Source organism: Hydra vulgaris, chromosome 08, assembly GCF_038396675.1.
Source record: "Hydra vulgaris chromosome 08, alternate assembly HydraT2T_AEP".
In the NCBI taxonomy this organism is placed as follows: domain Eukaryota; kingdom Metazoa; phylum Cnidaria; class Hydrozoa; order Anthoathecata; family Hydridae; genus Hydra; species Hydra vulgaris.
Window position 1 is genome coordinate 32189492 of NC_088927.1, and position 22904 is coordinate 32212395.

Consider the following 22904-nt stretch of genomic DNA (forward strand, 5'->3'; position numbering starts at 1 on the left):
CCATACCAAAACATGCTGTCACCACAGACTTAAACTTTCGAAGGGCATCAATGATTCCAAAGACTTGAAAAGCAGACTCAGTCTCTGCAATTTTTTGAAGGAGGTCAAGATTGCTGAGAAGCTTGTGACAGGCATTCCCTGCAAACTGCCTACCATGGTATGGTTCTTGTTGAATGTGGAGAGCTGAGGGCCACTTGACAACATTGGGCCAAACTTCTGTCATGGCTTTGTACATGTGATTGACCACACCAAGGAGAAGATGGAGTTCCATTGGTGGTATGAGCTCCAAGATGAGTTTGTTTTCAGAACCAGATAGCAAAGGCTCATGCACTACATTGCCAAAAGATCTTGCCTTTTTGATATCACCACCAGACTTAGCAAACTCTTGATAACAGGCAACAAGTGAGCCTAGTATCCTCAAAGATTCTGATTGAGAAAGATGCTTTGATTCTGTGTTGCACCAAGAGCAAGGGTGAGTACTTGCATGGCTCTGAAGGACACAAAGGATGTTGGCAAGTTTCATGTCGCATGAGACAACAAAGTTGACTTTGTCTAACTTGATTAAAGACAAGATCTGCCTCACATTTTCAAAGTTTTCTGGTAGTCCTTCTGATAAAGCCACAAGCATTTGACGCTTTACACTACTGTCTTTGGCAGTCCTCTGAGTTAAAAGTTTTTTCCGTGGTGGTGACCTTGAATCACAGTGAGAATCCAACTCCATGATGCCAAGAGAAACTTTCAGAAATCCTCCACCTCCATCAATTCCAAACTTGACAATATGATTCTGGAAAACTCTTCGAGAATGCAGGACTTCATTCAAAAGCTCGGCAAGATCCTTGCAATGCACAACCACAAAGTCAGTGGAGTTACTCTCTGATAAAACTTGGATACTGGTTTGAGTAAAAAACTCAGACAACTGTTTGTCAATGGCTTCAAACTTAGCAAGAAAACTAGTCTCCACAATCTTGGTGTCACTGACTCTGTTGAAGGTTGATGCCAATTTCTTCATGCCAAGGTTGGACAGTTCTGTGTTTAGCTGAACTTGTACAAGATCTTCAGTTTTGATGCTGGGTTCAGGAAAAAGAGCTCTTGCACTTGAGCTTCCTAAAAATGAAATTATATTAACACTTTTTGTAATTTTAAGTTTTAAAATTAAAGGTATTCCCTCTGAACCTGCCATCTTTATATGTATATATAAAAGTATCACCTGTTTTAACTCTAAGTGGTGGGCCGCCTTTAGGATGCGATATTTTGACAGTACCACCAGGTGTGGAAGGTTTAGTAGAGATGACTTGAGTAGCTATTTGCTCTGCAGCGAGTGGATCAGCTGTAGCTAGCTGCTTGAGATTCTCTCTAAAAGTGAATGGAGTGCACTGATGTGGCAGACCTCTTCCAACTAGACTCAAACAATCACCACATCTTTGAGGGGTACAATCTTCCACAGGTTTAGAATAGTCCACTGGGCTCTTCTCATTCAACTTCAAATGTCCAACTTGACAAATAAGACAGTTGCAACCTTGATCTCTTGTTGATGGTCTAACTTTTATAGATGAGAAAGGAAACAAAGGTGGCAGGTTAACATCTTTTCCTTCATCTTTTCTCCGAAGAATTGTTTGACATGAGTCACAAATGCCTCTTGGCACTCTGGTATCAGTCAAATCAAGACTTGTATGGTAATGCTTGAGGATCTTTTCAACAAGGAACTGTGTCAACTCTCGAGAGCACTTCTTCAGACACAAGACACAGACAGATTTCCGACAATCTTCATGATTTTTTGAAAAATTTGGCATTTTGAAATTTTTCTCACACAACTGATAAGTGAAACACTTTAAATAAACATGTTCACTGCCAATTCCCGGAATTTTCGGCTTGTTTACAATTTTGATGCAAAACTTAAAATAAACATGTTCACTGCCTATTCCCGGAATTTTTAGCTTATTTACAATTTTGATGCAACAAAATGTTTATAATATAGTTCAACCATGAAATTGTAGGTAAAATTTTATCTTCTGAGTTAAAATAAATACAAATTATACTTGCTATATAGACTGTTATGTTTTAGAGTAATAAATGCTAATTTTGGAGAGTTTTTGAATGCTGTAAAAATGCAAAATTTGAAAAGCTGTCATTTTGCCCTATTGTGCAAAGTACTAAAAACTAAAAATCAAAATTATTTTCTCGGACGAAATAGTTAGATTTCAAATTTTACATTTTTGGAGTCAGGAAACATTGTAGTTTCACCCTGTCAAAGCGGTTTTCTCGGGTCAGCTCAAAGTAGTTTTTGGTCATTTTTTACAACAGTGAATACTTATCAAACAGACAGCAATACATTCAATATGGAAATATTAAAACGACAAAAAGTATAATAAAATGTGGAGTTCCTCAAGGCTCAATCTTAGGACCGTTACTGTTTTCTCTTTATATAAATGATCTATCACTTACCTCGAACTTATTCAATTTTATTTTGGTTGCAGATGACTCCAATCCGTTTTATTCTCATAGTGGTATTAAAACCCTCTTTAAAGGAGTTAATGAAGTGATAAACAAAGTAAACGAATGGTTTATTTGTAATAAACTCTCACTAAACGTTAATAAAACTAAGTTTATTTTATTTCACAAACCAACAAAAACGGAAAACCTTCTTTTAAAATTACCCAATCTTAAAATTAATAATATAAATATTACTAGACAAACAACTGTAAACTTCTTAGGTGTTATTTTGGATAAAAATTTATAAGGGAGGAAATATATCAGCAGTCTTGAAAGAAAACTTTCAATAAACATTGCAACAATGTATAAAGCAAAACCATTCTTAGATATAAGATCTTTAAAAAGTTTATATTTTTCCTTTATACATAGCTATTTAACTTACGACAATATTGTATGGGCAAGCACCAGCTACGCTAAGTTAAAGAAAATTTATACTAAACAAAAATATGGATGCAGAATTATATTTGGAGCAAAAAGAACCGTGTCTTGTGAGCCACTTCTTCGTAAACTCAATGCATTAAATGTGTTTAAAGTCAACATATTCCTTGTCATACAGTTCAAATTAAGACGTTATTTAGTACTTACGGATTTTAATACAGTAGATTTTCTCTGTCACTTTTAGAAGTTTTTAAACTAAATTATCACCATAAATTTAAAAATCTAGATCATTTAACAAAAGAGCAAAGTCAGAATTAAGAATTTCAATTTCTTTATCACACTTTCATTGAAAATATTTACTTTTGAAGTAACCTTCAATTTTATTTAATATATTTTATGATATTGGAACAGAAATTTTATCATTTTAATTTCTAACTCGTTTGAAAAAAATAATATATACAATATATAAATCGAATTACGCTCAGTTTATAACCCAAATCAGAAAATTTTGGTTACCTAGTTTTGGCTATGGTTACCTAGTTTTATGGATACCTAATTTACATAGCAACAACCTATTTTGATAGTTGCAGATTTTTATATTCGCTTAATTTGGCATGTGTACCAATAAGAGGTCATACTTAATATGGAAGTCATAATTTTTTTAATTTAGTTTCTATGGAAACCCTATATTGCTTAACAACCAGATATTTTCCTTAGTTACACCCAGATAAATGGATTTTTGAATAAATTTTTATCGGATTTTCAACCGTCTTATTTTCAATAACTATAAAATATTTAGGTGAATAATTTTAAGTAAAGATTTAGGTCATTAATAATAAAAACAGAAAATGTTGCAACAAAACATTTACAATTTGAAATAAATTAACAATTTATAAAACATACATACATGCATAAAATAAGAAATCATATTTTGGGTGAATCGACTGACGGAACCTGAAGCAAATTACTAACTCTTTCTAGAAATTGAGATTTTGAATCTCTTTCTAGAAATTGAGATTTTGAATCTTCCTGCTTTTAAAAGCAGCTTATTTACTGAAGATGGAGTTAGCAAACCAGTCATGATTATAACTGTTGATGGCGGCCAAATAAAAATCCAAGATATGCAAAAACAATTCATTGTGCCAAGACTTATTTCAAAGAGCATGACTTGATAGAATGTTTGTGCCCACTAATGCTCCTTCTATTTTTATATAACTTATGGAAAACAAATAAAAAGGTATGCAGAAATCCGTGTTTTACGGAACCGATATTGTGTTAAAATTTTGTGCCTCGATTTTTAAAGTTTGCTTTTTGCCAGTGAGGTAGTAAAGCCTTTTGTATTCCTTTTTTTTAAGAATTTTATATTAACTTTGACCTTTTCAAAAACTAGAATAGTTGCACTATCTTAATGTGTAGTTTTCGATTATACTGACAAAAGTTAGAAATTTTTTTTATAAGATAGCAAACATCGAAGATATGCTCATTATTTTTTTATACTCTTCATTATCTGAAGTTTACACATTTTATATGCATCTACCAAATTTTATTGAAAAAATAATTAGATCCTCTTATTGGCAGCAGAAGCATCAGCACGTCTAATAAACTTTAAAGATCGTTATGCTTATGTTAGACCTCTTTTATTGGAAATGAATGTTATTAATATCAACCAAATGTTTTTAATGTTCTTTGCTTTATGTGAAGCAAAGAACATAATTTAAAATTTATTTGCAATGAAACCAATAAACAAATATGACCTAAGAAATGACAATCTTATTCATCAACATTATTCGCATACATATTTTGGAAGATCTCTTATATCGTTTCGCGGAGCATTTTTGTGGAACCAAATAGTTTTAAAAAATTTTGATTTTTCTCAAAGTTTGAATTTTCTTTCTTTCAAAAATAAACTGAAAATAGTTATTTTGTTAATTGATAAAATATTTGATTCTTTTGAGCTTGATCCTTATCGTGATCCGTGTTGCCGATTTCTAAGAAATGTATTACGAAAACTGGTTGTGGTGGGGGGATGTTTCATAATATATATATTATGAAACACACTGATTATATTCCTTAATATATATATATATATATATATATATATATATATATATATATATATATATATATATATATATATATATATATATATATATATATATATATATATATATATATATATATATATATATATATATATATATATATATATATATATATATATACAGTATGGTGCAAAACTGAACCAGAATGCATAATATTTTTATTTTCTTATAAAGAATTTAGCATTTTGAGAATTAATATTGCTGGTAGAAATTATTATTAAAAAAAAAAATTTTATTAAGTATTTATTGAAGAAAAATATTTACTTACAAAATAATAAATGAAAAACATTGTGAATCAATTTGGCACCACGCAAAAACAACTGTCAATTTTTGTCAATTTTGTCAATTTTAATATTTTGTCGATAATCCTTTGTCGATAATCCTTTCGCTTTTTTAACTGCTGCTAATCTTCTATTTGTGCTCTTTACAAGATTTTCGCAAAGGTTTAACGAAATATTTACCCACTGTTCTTGAACTCGTTCATATAACACATTAATGGATGATGGAGAGTCAGAATAGTTATTAACGAGCGCTTTTTTTAATTGTGACCACAAATTTTCTATTGGGTTAAAATCAGGACTTTGTGCTGGCCATTCTAGCAGTTGAAATTCCTGCAAAGCTAACCAATTCTTAACCATTTTAGCAGTGTGCTTTGGGTCATTGTCCTGTTGAAAGATGACCTCATTTATTGGGTAAGGCATATTTTCAACAGTTTCCAATAATTCGTGCTGTAAAATATCAAGATACATTTCCTTATTCATGTTTCCAACTATTCTTCGAATTGGTCCCAATCCATAAGCCGTCATACACCCCCATAGTTTAATATTGCCTCCCCCATGTTTTACTGTCTGAATAAAATCTTTTTGGGTTAATGGTTCACCTTCTCTTTTCCAGCTCCATTGGCGGCCATCAGTGGTATACCGATTAATTTTAGTTTCATCTGACCAAATAACTTTCTTCCAATCATCTTCGGTAAAGTTTTCATATTTTTTTACAAAGTTTAATCTTGCTTTGATATTTTTTTTACTAAGTAATGGTTTTTTTTTCTTTTCAATTGCTCGAAGTTTACTTTTTTTGAGATCTCGCTGCACTGTCCACCTGCTCACATTTTTTCCTATATCACGTTGCAAAAGTTTAGCTGCATGAGATGTCGATTTTGCTTCTCCAGTAGTCAAATATCTGATTACTCTTCTACTGTCTACCACACTCAACTTCTTTGGTCGACCGCCAACATTTTTTTTAAGAATATGTCCACATTTTTTTTTAATTCGTTGCACAGTACTTTGACTAACTTTTAATTTAGAAGCAATTTTACGAGTTGTATTTTCTTCTTCGATCATCTTTTTTATTAAATCACTCTTTGTCTTTGAAATCCCCATTATATTAAAAAAAACTATCAAAAACAATAAATTTAAACAATAAAACTTATGAAAATAGAAAATTATTTTAGATATAAATATAGGCAATTGATTTGCACACAAAATTATTAAATTAATTTGAGAAAAATAATATAGAGATATTGTCAAAAGATGTTTGTCACTAGATAAAAATACTTGTGCATTGGGTAAAAGGAGGAGGCGTAAAAAGTCGTAAAAATTAGCACTTTACTACTGTAATAATCCCGACAGCGCTAATATATCGAAAACAAAATAAACCATAGTTTTGTATTTTTTTTAAAACTCTGGTTCAGTTTTGCACCATACTGTATATATATATATATATATATATATATATATATATATATATATATATATATATATATATATATATATATATATATATATATATATATATATATATATATATATATATAGATATATATATATATATATATATATATATATATATATATATATATATATATATATATATATATATATATATATATATATATATATATACACTTTAATGTTTTCAATTCAGCAAATGTTTTACTAAATGATATTTCTGACGCTGATTTGCATTTTTTTAACGAAAACAATTTTAGTTCGTCCTTTTTTGAAATAAAAACTTTTAAAAGTGAACTAAAAACCTGAAAGAGTAATTTTACTGTAATACACATTAACATAAGAAGTATAAATAGCAACATGGATAAGCTAAAACATTTTCTTATCGAATGCGATTATCTATTCAGTATGATATGCCTAACAGAAACGTGGTGTTCTGACGAATCATGCAGAATAAATTCAAGTTTAGAAATTCCTAACTACTATAACTTATATAAGGAATGATCAAGTTACCAAAATTAGAGATGACCTTTCGATCTCAGATGCCGATAGTGAGGTTTTTACAATTGAAATAACTAGCAACAAATCAAAAAACATACTGGTCTCCACATGTTACCGGCCACCTGAAGGTGATTTATTTATATTTTCCAATCATTTAAAACAAATTTTTATAAAAAACAACAATGAGCAAAAAAAAAAATTCTGTATTGGAGACATAAACATAGATTGTTTACAATATGATAAACATGCCAATACTAAACTTTTTTTTGACGAAATGCTTCAACATTACATCTTCCCAATTATTAACAAGCCAACTCGAGTAACTCCAACTTCAATCACTGCAATAGACAATATATTAACTAATTCATTGTTTGATACTTCTCTAAAGGCAGGAATAATAAAGGCAGATATATCTGATCATTTTCCTATTTTCTTCTCCTTGACGCATGATATAAAATCTAATAATAGTTGTAAAATTAAAACTTATAAAAGAAAAATCAACAAATTTGCTATTCAACAATTTAAAGACTCACTGAAGAGTGGGGTAAGGTATACCATGAATGCAATCTTGGGCACACTAACTCTGCTTATAATAACTTCGAAAAAATTTTCCTAAAAAGCTATAATACGCACTTTCCAATTAAAGTAAAATTAATAAAAGAAAAACACTTAAAATGTCCATGGATCACCAAATGTATTAAAAAATCCTCAAAAAAAAAACAAAAACTTTATATTAAATACTTAAAAAATAGAAATGAGGCAAACCTAAATGTTTACAAACAGTATAAAAACTTGTTTGAAAAAATTAAAAAAAATTCAAAGAAAAACTATTACTCAAATAAAATAAAATACACAAATGGTGATATTAAGAAAACTTGGGATATCATGAAAGAAATAATTGGTATAAAAACCTGCAAAATAAATAGTTTACCTGCTCAAATTGTCATTGATAATAAAGAGTATGACAATAATAATGCAATTTCAGAAAAATTTAATAGTTTTTTTGTCAACATAGGCCCAAATCTAGCTTCAAAAGTCAATTGTCCAAACAACTCATTTGAAACTTATCTAACTAGTGTCAACAACGAATTAATATTTAAAGAACTAAAAATTGATGAACTCGAAAATGCAATAAACTCTCTTAAAACAAACAAGTCTCCGGGTATAGATGGCATTTGCAGTAATATCGTCGTCAATGTCTTTTCGGAGATAAGCAAACCTATTTTCGAAATATTTAAATCATCAATTATAACAGGAACTGTACCAGATAAATTAAAAGTAGCTAAAATTGTACCTATTTTTAAAACCGGTGAAACATTTCTAATAAACAATTGCAGACCAATCTCAATACTTCCAACCTTTTCTAAAATTCTTGAAAGAATAATCTACAATAGATTATATGAATACCTAATTCAAAACAAGTTCTTAAATAAAACACAATTCGGCTTTTAAGCACAGCACTCTACAGAACATGCAATTTTAGATTTAGTTAATAGCATAAGTGATTCTTTTAATAAAAAGCAATTTGTATTAGGAACTTTTATAGACCTATCCAAAGCATTTGACACAATTAATCATGATATCTTACTAAAAAAAATGGAAAAATACGGAATAAAAAATACTAGCCTAGATTGGTTTAAAAGTTATCTGTGCAACAGACAACAATGTGTTATTTCGAACGATAATAAATATTCTAATTTACTAAAAATAAAATGCGGAGTTCCCTAAGGTTCCATTCTTGGTCCTCTTTTATTTTTAATTTATATTAACGATCTTCCACAATCACTAAAAAAACTTGATGCAATAATGTTTGCTGATGACACAAATTTATTTTATTCATCAGCATCAATTGAAAATCTCTTTGAATCTGCAAATGATGACCTTGAGAGTCTAAACATTTGGTTTAAAGTAAATAAATTATCGTTAAATCAAGAAAAAACTAAATACATCTTGTTTCATTCCAACCAGCAAAAAAACAAAATACCAAGCATGCTACCATTACTAAAAATTGATAACATAAACATCGAAAGAACTGAAACTATTAAATTTCTTGGGATAATTATTGACGAAACGATTTCTTGGAAACCCCATATAAAAACATTAAATACAAAAATATCAAAAAGTATCGGCATACTTTACAAAGTCAAAACTATACTTTCCCAGGAGAATCTGAAAGTTCTCTTCTTTTCTTATATACAAAGTTATCTAACATATGCTAATATTGCCTGGGGAAGTACAAATAAATCTAAATTAAGTTCTCTATATACACACCAAAAACACGCATCAAGATTGATTTATAATAAAAATAAATTCACTCATGCCGATCCTTTACTTAAAAACTTGAATGCTTTAAATATCTATCAAATTAACATCTACCAAAATGTTTTATTTATGCTCAAATATAAGCTCGGACTTGTCCCAATTCATTTTACTAATAACTTTTTTCAAACCAACGCCAATAGATATATCACACGAGGAACCGGAAACTTTACATTGCCCATAAAAAAATCAAAGTTTTCAAGATTTTCAATTGTATACCGTGGCCCCTATTTATACAACAAAACAATACCTCAAAATATAGAACTTACTAAATTGGATAATCTTATTGCCCTGAAGAAAAAACTAAAAGATCTCATAATTAACAAAACCAATTTTATCGATATGTATTAAATATAAAAGAACAATTAATATAATAAAATGTAAAAAGAACAATTTAAGCTATAAAAATAAATAAAAAAGAAATAAAACATAAAATATAAAAAAAGAAATAAATAAAAATTGTTAGCAACTATACATAGTAAAATATTACTGAACAGTAGACCTCAAAAAATTAATGTGTGTCTTTACTCTTTAAATTTTTAGTTTATTTTGTATTTTAAAGGTTCGCGATGAAAAGACTTTTCCTAGTCTTCTGCGAGTTTCCTTACAACTACATAGTACTACTAATATATGTTGATATATATTTTCAACAAATAACATATATTTTCAACGACAACGACAAGCAAGTCCCTAGAAGCCCTGTGGTGCGACGGACTTGCGTATATTTTTTAAATGCATGGGTTAATAGCCAGCACTTTATATTATAAACCACGAACTATTATTTTAAGCATGAGTTAAAATATCAAACGCGCATGCGTAAAACAGCATTGTTAACGCTCTTTAGATATTGTATATTAATATTTGTGGTGGACATTTATATAAACTGGAGACATGTAAATATTATTTGTTTTTGAAATATATAATAATGTTTGTTGTAAAAAAAAAAAAAAAAAAAAAAAAAAATATAAATATATATATATATATATATATATATATATATATATATATATATATATATATATATATATATATATATATATATATATATATATATATATATATATATATATATATATATAAGCGTGCAAAAGTAACCGGACAAGAGCATAACTTGAGATAACTTTTGAATGAAAAGTCCAACTTCTTTCAAATTTTCACTGAAATGTCAAAAAATTGATTACAAATCTAAAAGCAAATGAATTTTTACTGAATCTAAGCAATCTAATCTTAAAAGTTCATTTAATTAAAATATGGGCGTGCAAAAGTATCCGGACAGAAAAAAAAAACTTGAATTAGATTTTTATTTTAAACATTTTTAAAATTGAAAATGCTTTATTTTAAAGTAAATTGCTTTAGCACAAAGGTCGAAACGCTATGAACTGGGCTAACTTAAATAGATATTGTATCGGTCCTATCCATTTGATTGATGGCAAAATGGACAAAAATATGTACTTTGTACATATTTTGTATACTTAAGAATGTTATGCTACCACATGTTAAAAACAAAATGCCTCAATGGAAGGATGTTTTAGCAGGACAATGACCCAAAGCACACTTCAACCCTTGTGAAAAACTTTTTCAAAACCAAAGAAATTCGATTAATCGAATAGCCTTAGCAAAGTCCTGGCCTTAATTCTATTGAATGTCTATTTAAGCTTATTGATCGATAAATTTCAGTTCAAAAACCAACAAGTGAACGTGATTTATTAAATACTCTAAAACAAGAATGGGGAAAAATCAAAATTATTGTGATTATGAAGCTGGTGGACTCAATGCCTTGCCACTCTCAAGCAGTAATCAATGCTAAGGGCTTCCCGACGAAGTACTAAAGCAATTTACTTTAAAATTTTTTTAAATTTTTTCAAAAGCATTTTCAATTTTAAAAATGTTTAAAATAAAAATCTAATTCAAGTTTTTTTTTTTCTGTCCGGATATTTTTGCACGCGCATATTTTAATTAAATGAACTTTTAAGATTAGATTGCTTAGATTTAGTAAAAATTCATTTGATTTTAGATTTGTAATCAATTTTTTTGACATTTTTTTGAAAATTTGAAAAAAATTGGACTTTTCATTCTAAAGTTATCTCAAGTTATGCTCTTGTCCGGTTAATTTTGCACGCTATTGTGTGTATATATATATATATATATATATATATATATATATATATATATATATATATATATATATATATATATATATATATATATATATATATATATATATATATATATATCAGGCAACCAAAAAAGTTCGTGCGGTTTTGCAGATTCATAAATAAATACATATAAAAACAGTTTTAATAAAGTTTATTCCGAAAAATAGTCTCCTGCAGCAAGAATAACTTTCTCCCATTGTGAAACAAGCTGGTATATTCCATTTTTATAAAAGTCTTGAGTTTGGTAGCTAAAAAATTGAAGTAACTCATTTTTAAGATCTTCTCTTTTTCGAAACTGTCGATTCCTCATATGATTATCCAGGGCCAAAAACAGGTGATAGTCGCTTGGCGCAAGGTCTGGTGAATACGGAGGCTGAGGTAGAATCTCTCATTGTAAACATACTAGAGTTTCCCGCGTGATTTTTGCGGTGTGCGGTCTGGCGTTGTCCTGGTGGAATACAACACCTTTTCTGTTTGCCAAAGCTGCTTGTTTTTGGTGAAAAGCAACCAAAACTCTGTCTAATTGGGCTGAGTATATCTCAGCAGTAATGGTTTGTCCACTTGGTAGCAACTCATAGTGAATGATACCTGCTGTAGTTCACCATACACACAGTAAAACCTTTTGTTGGTGAATTTTTGGTTTAGGAGTCATCGGTACTGGATCGTTACTGTCTAGCCAATGATATGTTCGTTTTTTGTTGCAGTACATAAACCATTTTTCGTCGCACGTCAACATCCGGTCAAAAAATGGCACTAAATTGTGGCGGGAAAGCAATGAAGAACAAATGGTTAAGCGCTGTAGCTTGTTTGTTTCACTCAACTCATAAGGTACCCATTTGCTCAACTTCCAACGTTTTCCAAGTTGGTGCAAATGTAAACGAATAGTTTCATCACTCACATTAAATCTTAAGGCAAGGTCCTGACATGTTTGACTGGAGTCCTGCTCGATTGCCAGCTTGATATCCTTGTTATTTACGATGGATGGTCTTCCAGATCTTGGTTCATCTTCAAGGTTTTCATTTCCAGAAAAAAATTTTTTTACCCACTTTTGACCCGTCCATTCTGTTATGGTACCTTCCCCAAAAGCAGCGCATATCTTACGACAAGCTTCTGCAGCTTTGGTTCCAAGTTTGAACTCATAAAGCAAACAAGTGCGAATTATCGCATCTGACACAGCCATACTTTTAAATTTAAAACGCACTAATAAAACTTATGAAACACACTGATTGATTCTCCTTAAAACAAGCTTTAATTTATATGCAAAATCATCCCCCCACCACAACCAGTTTTCGTAATACATTTTTTAGAAATCGGCAATTAGGATAAACCGCACGAACTTTTTTGGTTGCCTGATATATATATATATATATATATATATATATATATATATATATATATATATATATATATATATATATATATATATATGTAAACACGCCTTACTTTAGTCAGCTTAATGCCATTTATTTTTCATTTTTATGGTGATAGTCGTCTTATTTTGGCTTTGGATTAAATTTTATGTTCGCTGTGTCCGCCATTTTTTTAAAGTTATGAACTAATTCTAGTCCATAAAATTATATCATTCTTATTTTTGGCATGTTTAAAAAGATAGGGGAAGAAAAAATTACCAATTAGTTTGATTTCGTCAAAATTTGACTTAAGCACTAAGGTCTTTAATTGCGTCTTTTTATTCCTCGGTCTTTAGTGTTGCTAAGGTAAAATTTAACGTTAAATTTACCAGTAAATTTTGAAAAATTACCGCCTGGTAAATTTCGTAATTTTTTATTAAAAAGAAAGATGATGTTAATTGTTGAATAAAATATATAATATTCAAAATGAATTAAAAACTTCATTTTATCACATAATATTTATAGCTGTTAAAATACTCACTTTGTGAAATGTACGTTTTTTTTTTAATCTGCTGACAATTCTTTTATACAACTTGAGATAAAGTTATTTTATGCAAATATAATATGAAAAGTATTAAAGACACCGATTATAACGTATAAATTGTAGAATAAACATTTAAAACTAAAACTTTTTCAAAATTTCCGGGATCAAAATTTACCGGTAAATTTACATCAATACTACCACTAACACCACTAACGCTCATCAAATCATACTCAATAAGTAATAAATTGTTGATGAAAAAACATTTAAAAACAAAAACTCTTAAATTATACATTTTAGGAAAAATATTTATATTCTATATTAACTCTTATACAAATTTTCTTTTTAAAAAAATAAAGAAAATACAAGATAAAAATACTTACATAAAATTATTTATATAAAAACTGTTTTTAAAAATTACACTAAAAATTCTGGATGTCTGAATAAAATATATATCTCATTGTGATTACTAATTTCTTAAACAATTAACAAAAAAACTTATTAATTTTTAAGCTGAAAAAAAAAAATTAATTGCATTCAGTAATCAAAATAAAAAAAACATATATTGAGTAAAGTATAATAAACGAATAATATATATAAAAAATAATTGAAATATACATGGAAAGAATAAAATTAAAAATGAATATATAAGTTTTAAGAAAAAATGTATGAGCTAACACATAGAAAAACATGTTGCAAGTTTTTTAGTGCTTCTTCTACTAGTATTACTAATTCTCTACTAGTATCACCAAAATGAGATTTATGATTTTTTTACTTTATAAAATTATTAATGTAAATTTTATGAATGTTTACTGTAGAAGGGTGTAAATGATTAGAACTAACTTTGTTAGGAAAATCTCTCTGTATGACTTCAGTAGAAGTGTATAAATTTGACGATTTCTTATTTAATGCTTCATAAGATTTATTTTTAATTTCTAGATTGTTTAGCTGATTCTTCTTGTCATCATAAAATGAACTGTTTGAGGTGAGACCATACTTTGGGTTAACAACTAATTATGAAAAAATAATTAAAAAAAAAATTAAATTGTTTAATGTTATATGTAAAATTGCAGTACTAAATACTATTATTAATTAGTTATTATAAAAAAAATTAAAATACAATGGTATGCTTATCATATGTGTTTTGGTGAATTGCACATATTTATTAAAACCTCTAGAATACATTAAAAACACAATATCCTATTAAATATTTACCGTACATTACTTAAAAACTGACTATAGAATTGTAAGCGCTGTAAAACTAATTTTTAAACAAAGAAATTAACAAATACATATCGTAAAGGTTATATTGACAAAAAATAAAACTAACCAATGGAATAATAAGTATCATACTTTTTATGAACAAATAAAATAATTACCCTAACAGCATATTTTTTAGGTAGATTAATAATACAAAGTGACATAAAATAATAAACATCGTAAAATACTTTTTATAGACAATGTAAATAGCAAAATCTAACACTGTATTACTTTAAAAAAGTAGTAAAGCCTGTTACAAACGCAATGCTTTTATAAACATTACAAACAAACTATTCTTGCCTTAAGTTTAGCCAAGTCTTTTAAAAATGAATCGGTTTTAATTGTACTCAGAACTCGGCTTTCCATTGCTAATGTGGCCATCCCACTAAGGCGGTGCTGAGAAAGAGTCGATGGAAGGTAATTTTTGATAATCTTTAATTTAAAAAAACTTCTTTCTCCGCTGGCCACTGATATCGGGAGGGTAAGCGAAACTCTCAACGCTACATACCCATTGGGAAAGATGTCAATGATACGGTTTTTTGTAATATAAGACAATGTTGTTTTGGGGCAGCTATCGTTTGGCATTTTTGGAGCTAATATTACAATTTCATGTCACTCCAAATTGATGTCACTCTAAACAGCGGCATAAATCTCATCAATGTGGTATCGCAAAGGTTCGTCTATCCTTCTCTCCCGACGGGTTCCACTTAGAGGTTTTACAATCAAGTTGTTTACATAATTTGTTAATATATTTCATCTGTGGGTTGATCCAGAAAAAAAATTATAAACCTCCTGAATATTGTTGAAAAAGAATAATAATATGGATTCAACTTTTATATATCAACAAAAGGAAAATCACTCAGTATAAAGGATAGTACACCTGAAAAAAAAACTGCTAGACGTTTTATCAGACAATTATCTGTTCAAATTGTCAAAGAATTACAAATTGTATGAGAACTCTCACTATTTAAAACAAAAGATATAATAGTAGTTCTTAGAAATGGTATGATAGCAGTTCTTAGAAAAGGTATGATAGCAGTTCTTAGAAAAGGTATGGGTAAAAAATCAACCGTTGAATCGAACATCTTTAAATCACTTTGAATTTTAGAAACTCCAATTTTTATGAAGTTGAAAACGTTATGGAATATACTAAGTACTAACTAATTACAACTAATTACAGTTATAGATAAACAAAGTTAAATTACTAATGAAAATTATTTCTTTTAATTAATATTTGTTATTTAGATTGAGTTTTTGAAACCAAACGAGTCTGTTCTTTGTAGATATGTTGTACTTGTCCAAGACACATCAAACTTTATTCTAAATATAAAAAAACAGCAGAAAATGGATCCATTTAACACTCTTGTGCGGATTTCTTTAGACTCAGGGGAATTATTCTTGAAAGTTATTGTAAATATACTTGATCCTGAATGGGAATAATGTTAACTCTGAAAGACTTTTAAATAGTAGAGTTCGAAGATACCAGATACTTAGAATCAAAGAAGACAATCCAGAACCAAATTACAATTTATTCTAGAAAAACAGAATGTTCAACTTAGTATAGTCTTTGATTTAAAATGTGCAAATATTTGGTTTATCATCTTATGCTGGCTTGAAAGCATGTCTTTGGTGTAAGGGACTATTAATAACAGAGTCAGGAAAACTGAGATCTCTGGAAAGCTTGGATTATTGTATTCCAAACACGCTGAGACTGGATTTAACAAGGCACTTATGAAAGATTGCATGAATGTAATAAATCCCAGAATTATCTTCCTAGAAGAGGATCCAATAACCTTAATACAGTATCTTGAAGCGTGGTTTTGATGAGTGGTTGAAATCAAAAATTATTCTTCAAAGAGGTTAACAAGGTAGGAGTTGTTATGGCAACAACTCAAATGTTATCATTAAACATTTTAATGTCATTAAAAACACTCATTGTCATCTCACTCTCTCTATTCTATTTCCAAGTTAAAGAATTCATTTATTTTTTTACAAAATCTAGCTTTAATCTTTGGTAAAAAATTGAATTTGACCTGAAAAATTCATATTATTTTGTACTATGTAGTTTCATTTGTCAAGTATCATGGATGCAGTTTAGGAAGATATGCTGAACAATGTGGTGAAGCAATACATGCCAAGTTTAAACCAACCTGGTCTTGATATAAAAGAAAGGACGAACATTCAGAGCATAGCGATAAACTTCTAACAGCTGTTAAACATTTTGGAGGAAGTAACCTAATGTTTATGTTTTTTTTTTTCTAATTGAAAAAATAATTATATTTATTTTACTATATTATTACTTTTAATGCAGATAATGAAATTTTAAAATTGTGAAGAAAAACCAAATAAAAGTTTATTTTTTTAAATTTCAAAGTCAAAAACTTTTGAGACATAGGTCAAAGAGGTCATGTGGATCAGAGTAGCCAATACTCCTGACTTCTAAAACAAAAATTAGTAATTTATTATTTCAGTCTTCTAAAATAGCCAATAAAAATTTGTAAAAAGCTACGTGCTTGGTCAATTTGATTTTAAAAACAATTAGAAACAATTTCTATAATTTTAAGTGTTAAATTAAACCATAATTTGTTTGAGTGACACAACTTTTATCCTGGTGGTCAAAATGGGGAACAGTGATATATGTATATATATATGTGTGTATATTACTACAAAATAGAGTGCTCTGTTCTTTTAAGAACATTGAGCACTCTATTTTGTAGAATACATTTTAAAAGTTGTTTATATATATATATTAGGTTGGCATTCGGCAATGCTGACCTAAAAGTGTTTGAGGTCGGCAAAAAATTGCCGACCTCGTTTCTATGTTTTATGGTAAGATCTTTGTATCAATTTTTTTTTGCCAACCTGTAAAAGATTGAGGTCAGCAAATTATTGCCGATCTCATTTTTCCTAATTTCGAGGGTTGTATGTATATATATATATATATATATATATATATATATATATATATATATATATATATATATATATATATATATATATATATATATATATATATAGAATTTGATTAACCTATAACTTTTTAATTTAATTAAATTAAATGAATTAACCTTTAGGCTAATATAAAAAAACCCTCTAAAAAATCACTATAAAGCTAGTTTATCTGACTAGACGCTAGGTCATTTTTTACTGGGAAGAGGCTAGAAAAGTTAAAAAAAACAAACATGGAATTTTGCATAAAATACCATCAAAAAAAGGAAAGTTGCTTTCCCATAAAATCATTGATCTTGTTAATAGCTTTTATCAAAGTGATCAGTACAAATAAATGATGCCTGGCAAAAAAAGATTTTGACAGTATAGGGTACAGGCAATATATGTAAAAAAAACTTATATTGATTAATTTAAAAGAACTTTAGTAAGACATGTAGTCACTTTAGTAAGTTATATAGCATTTAAATCTAAACACTTAAATTTAAAAGTTGGATTTTATAAATAATAAAACCGGCAATATATAAATTACACTAATTTATTTCTAGCCTATAGAAACAATTTTGTAACCAAAGAACGATAAACATTAGTTATGAAATCAAAGAATAAAGTTTCAAACGAAATCATGCAAAAATTAAAATTTATTAAGTAACTAAAGTATGCATCAAATGCAAATTTTACTAAATAAACTTTTATTTCTTGGTAAATATAAGTTTTTTGAAAATAATATTTTTTTAATGATCTTTTATACATAGTAAAGATTTTAAGAAAGTCATAGGATTGTACTATGTATCATAAAGTCATAGACATCAAAACACACACACAAAAAATTATACTTATTTATCAATGATCATCCAGCAGGTCAAATTTAAAAAATGCGGAAAATGTTTTGCAAAAAAAAACAAAAACAAATAAACAGCAGTATGAAAGCAAAGAAAAAAAAAGAAAAGAAAATTGTAAAAAAAAATTAAAAAAAAATTAAAAAGTGTTACCTACTTACATAAACGAAATACTTAAGAATTAAAAAACATAAAAAATTAAAGCGTACCTTTTTATGTCACGCTTATGTTAATAAGTTTTGAGATATTGGAGGCAGGTTGTTAAGTTTTTTTTTTTTTAAGTTTTAAATATTTTAGAAATTTAAATTAAAGAATAGTCAACTGATTTTCTTTTCAACATTGCTGTGTCTACTTGAATCTACATCGCTTTTAACAAACTTTTTGAAAAACATAAAATATTTTTTCGTTTAACTATTAAAAACAAACTATAAAAAATACAAAAAAATAACAAAAAACAAAAAAACAAAATTAAATGTTTAATAAAACAATTTAATAACCTGATAATAATAAGCAATATTGAAAATATTGAATATACAACATAAATAATATAAAATATATCAACCTGATTCATTTAACTCAAACCCGTCAATATCCATTTGTGTGCTGGTTACCCTTAGTTGAAAAAAAAATAATTCTTAAAAAAATTATTTACAATGAAAATTCAAAATATATAAATATATATAAAAAAAGCAAACAAAAATAAAATAAAAAATATAAAACTTGGGAGAAAACTATTTAAATATTTTTCATACCTTTGTTTAAACGTTTTATTCATAAACTTTATCATTCTGAGCTTACGCAAAAAAAAGAATCCAATAAGAACAAGGACAAACACAAGAGCAGACAATCCCACTATTATATACTTGCTGATTAACTTTGATATTATATACCCTAAAAGCCAAAAAATATTTCTTTAAAGTTTTTAGAATTGATCAATAAATATCAGAAAATCTTCAAAAAAAAAAGGAAAGATTTTAATTAGTTTCTACTTGCACAATCCCCAGTCTGTTTGTCACATATTCTACATCCTGTGCACTTTTTTAGACAATCTGCACCATAAAAACCATCTTTACATGCTAATTTTTAAAAACTACAGTATACATTTTGAGTACAACAACCCGTTAATTATGTCAATGATTATAAATAAATTTTATAATGACTATAAAAACAAATATTTATAATTAAAACAAAAATGAACTTACTTTCATTACATATTATACCCGCAAAACCAGAAACGCAAAAACATATACCAGATACAGGATCACAGAGCCCTGACATACCCGTGTAATTACAGAAACATCGATCAAGACAGTTTTTGCCAAAAAAACTTCCCCCACAAGCTACCATTACAAAAAAACAAAAAAACAAAATAAAAAAAACAAGCAAAAAAAAACTTAGATAAAGAAAAGAATAAATATAATATCAATATAAAGAATAATGAATGTCCTGTTTCAGCATGACATGTAGTGATTTTAGAATAAGATGCATTACACTCGCATGTCTGAGAACAGTTGAAACACCAAGCACTGGTAGTACAAACTATATAAAACAAAAAAATATTTAAACTGTTTAGTTCGTGAAATTATTATACAGACACATATGATCAAGATGTTACAAACACATTAATCAACACCTTTTGTTATTAATAAACATGTCCTCAAAAATTACCATAGTCAAAAAAATATCAATCAAAAAGTTTTATTGTAAAATAAATGTAAACAAAAAAATAAAATAAAAAAAGAATAACACTATCTCTATAAAAAACAAAAATAATACTCCAATAATATCTCTAAGAACAGGTTACACAAACTGTACAAAACAAATAAATTGTTCAACCTGTTTAGTTTAAAAAATTATTTTACAGAAAAAATTGAAAAAAACAATTTTTACCTATAAAAATTGTCCTTTGAAAATTATCATTGGCAAAAAAAGATCAATCAAAGCTTTTATTGTAAAATTAATATAAATCAAAAAAAAAAAAAAAAAAAAAAAAAAAGAAAAAGAATTATACAGGTATAGTGCCCTTAAAAAGACAAAAAAACTATATTGCTGATAACTACTGTTAACCGAAATAAAAAAAAAGTTTGGATATTTCAAAATAAAAACAAACCACATAACTTTTAGAAAAAAGTTAAGTTATAGTGCAGAAATTCAAAAAATTTTCTAATTTTGTCTCAGAAGATAATATTTTAAAAAATTTGAGAACTAAAATTCACTAATATTTAATATAAAACAAAAAATATTAAATTTAAGTCCGTAAACCAAAGTCTAGAAAGAAGCAATGAGTAGGGTCCTTATCAGAAAAGTAATTGTTTTTCACTTGTTTAATACAAACATATAGTTTTGATTGCTTGAAAAGCACTTTGAAAATGTTAATATTTTTGTCTTTTTTTGCTGTATATTTAGGTAAAATCATTATTGGTCTTACCATCTACAATGCATTTTGATTTACCACATACTAATTTTATAAAAATTTGACACATAGGACATTGTTTAAGTTTTGCAGCTTTGCAAATGGTTTTGTCTAAAATGCATCTTTTTTTGCATCTATGGAGCAACTCAGTTTCTTCTCTCTTTTTTCTTTCTGTGTCTTTTTTCTCCGGCGCTTTTTTCTCCTTTGAGTTGTTAACAGATTATACAAGTTTTAGCACATCTTGACCTTCCATGGAGCCATTCTTGGGTTACTCTTGTAGTTGCTTTTTGCATATCATTACTTTTTGTAGACTTAATTTTTTGAATTATCAATAGACCTGGTATTTCATTAAGATTAATGCTTTTTTCATGTAAGTCTGTAATAATTGTAGTGACAAACATTTTTCTTTCCAGCTTGAAGCTTTCTCTTTCCAATATACTTGGTTATTTTTTCCTTTCATAGATATAGGAGAACTTATTTTGCCATTTAGAACTGATGAAATATCAATAACATTTTTCGAACTTCCTCTACTAGCATTGCAGCTTGTTGGAATTCATCTATTTGCATAAATGCAATGTTTAAGCTTTCATTACTAATACCAACCTTTATTCCTGTTTTTCATATTGACTCTAGTGTGGTCCACTTCTCCCATACACTTGAAAGAGACAACATAAAAGCCTCCCCATTAATTGTTTGATATTGACTAAACAAATTTTCTTTTCCATTTGCATAATGTTCATGAAGTGCCATGTTGATTTGATCGAGAAGCTGAATTACCCCAGTGGTGTCTGGAGGTGATATATATAAATGTATTTCTTTCTCTTTAAGAAACTGAAGTAAGATATAATCAAAGCCAGAACTGTGACCATTGCTCAGTACAACAACAGGGCGAAGTATGCTTTTTTCAATTAAGTGTCTATCAAATAATTTATAAAATGCAAGTTAGGATTTGTGATCTTACGATTCATTCTCTAATGTTGAAATCAATAAGATTGGAATACTTCGAATAGCAACTAGTATAGCCATCTGGCTAGTAATTCCTTGAGTAACAAATATTACATGGCAGATGCATTTTTCACCTAAATAATATATTAAGCAGTGAAAATGTGTCTGAAATTTCAAATATAGATTACATATGTTGTCTTAAAATATATTCATTTTCAAATTTACCATTTTTTGGCTATATATATAGAAAATAAAATTGATGAAATAGGTTTCATAAATTTTATTTCTATACTACATCTAGTACTATATAGCATAATATAACAATTTAAAGTTTAAAACTGTTTTAAGTATAATGTACCAGATAATGACACCATTGGATTTATTGTAACACATTCACGATTATGCCGAATCATTTTTTGACAGCTTTCACCACGCCCACCATATACTAATCCGCTAGCTGAACCATTAACACCATAGTTAACAAACTATATATAAGGGATTTATATAATAGATCACTGTAATTATTTTTGATGTTCTTTATTCTGTAAATTTGTTTGAAACTGACATGGGGACAGAAACTTACAATTTCTATATTTAATAATACAATAAAATTTTTTTACCTTTTCTTCAAAAGAGCTTTCCTTCCACTTGCAGTCAAAGCAATAAACTTTCTTCCTCCTTTCATCTTTTTATTGGCATAATCTCAAATTTTTAACACATTCATAATAAGATTTGTTAGTTTTTTTCTGTTCATACCTTGGTAAGCTCGATTTTTATAGCGCACATACTCAACGCACATATTCTTCTTCAGTGGTTAGCATCATTACAAAAATAAAAAATCACATCAAAATAAAAAATCTTTACTATGTATTTTTCAACTTTTAAATTTTTTTTCCTCACAATTCTAACCTTTTCTAATCTTTAATTATTAATTGTTT

At 27.9% G+C, this 22904-nt stretch overlaps 2 protein-coding genes across 4 annotated transcripts in view; both read right to left on the bottom strand.

The window, feature by feature from the left end:
* Window positions 1-12271: 12271 nt before the first annotated feature.
* LOC136083253 (histone-lysine N-methyltransferase SETMAR-like) lies at window positions 12272-12853 on the bottom strand. Its single transcript, XM_065802654.1, has one exon. The coding sequence runs from the start codon at window positions 12851-12853 to the stop codon at window positions 12272-12274; it is 582 nt and encodes a 193-aa protein (XP_065658726.1).
* A 1000-nt stretch (window positions 12854-13853) lies between these two features.
* LOC136083760 (multiple epidermal growth factor-like domains protein 10) overlaps window positions 13854-22904 on the bottom strand; it is a 148099-nt gene continuing 139048 nt past the window's right edge. For 2 of the 3 annotated variants that reach the window (XM_065803436.1, XM_065803434.1), the window contains exons 18-23: window positions 20100-20147; window positions 19811-19948; window positions 19598-19684; window positions 19361-19499; window positions 19171-19220; window positions 13854-14573 (exon numbers count right to left, since the gene is read on the bottom strand). In XM_065803436.1, coding sequence (XP_065659508.1) covers window positions 14335-14573; window positions 19171-19220; window positions 19361-19499; window positions 19598-19684; window positions 19811-19948; window positions 20100-20147 — 701 coding nt within the window. In that variant the 3' untranslated portion in view covers window positions 13854-14334. The remainder of the gene's footprint in view (window positions 14574-19170; window positions 19221-19360; window positions 19500-19597; window positions 19685-19810; window positions 19949-20099; window positions 20148-22904) is intronic. The other variant, XM_065803435.1, reaches the window with a different exon arrangement.

Coding starts and splice junctions, on each gene's coding strand:
- LOC136083253 (XM_065802654.1), bottom strand. CDS start 12,853: ATGGCTGTGTCAGATGCGATAATTCGCACTTGTTTGCTTTATGAGTTC.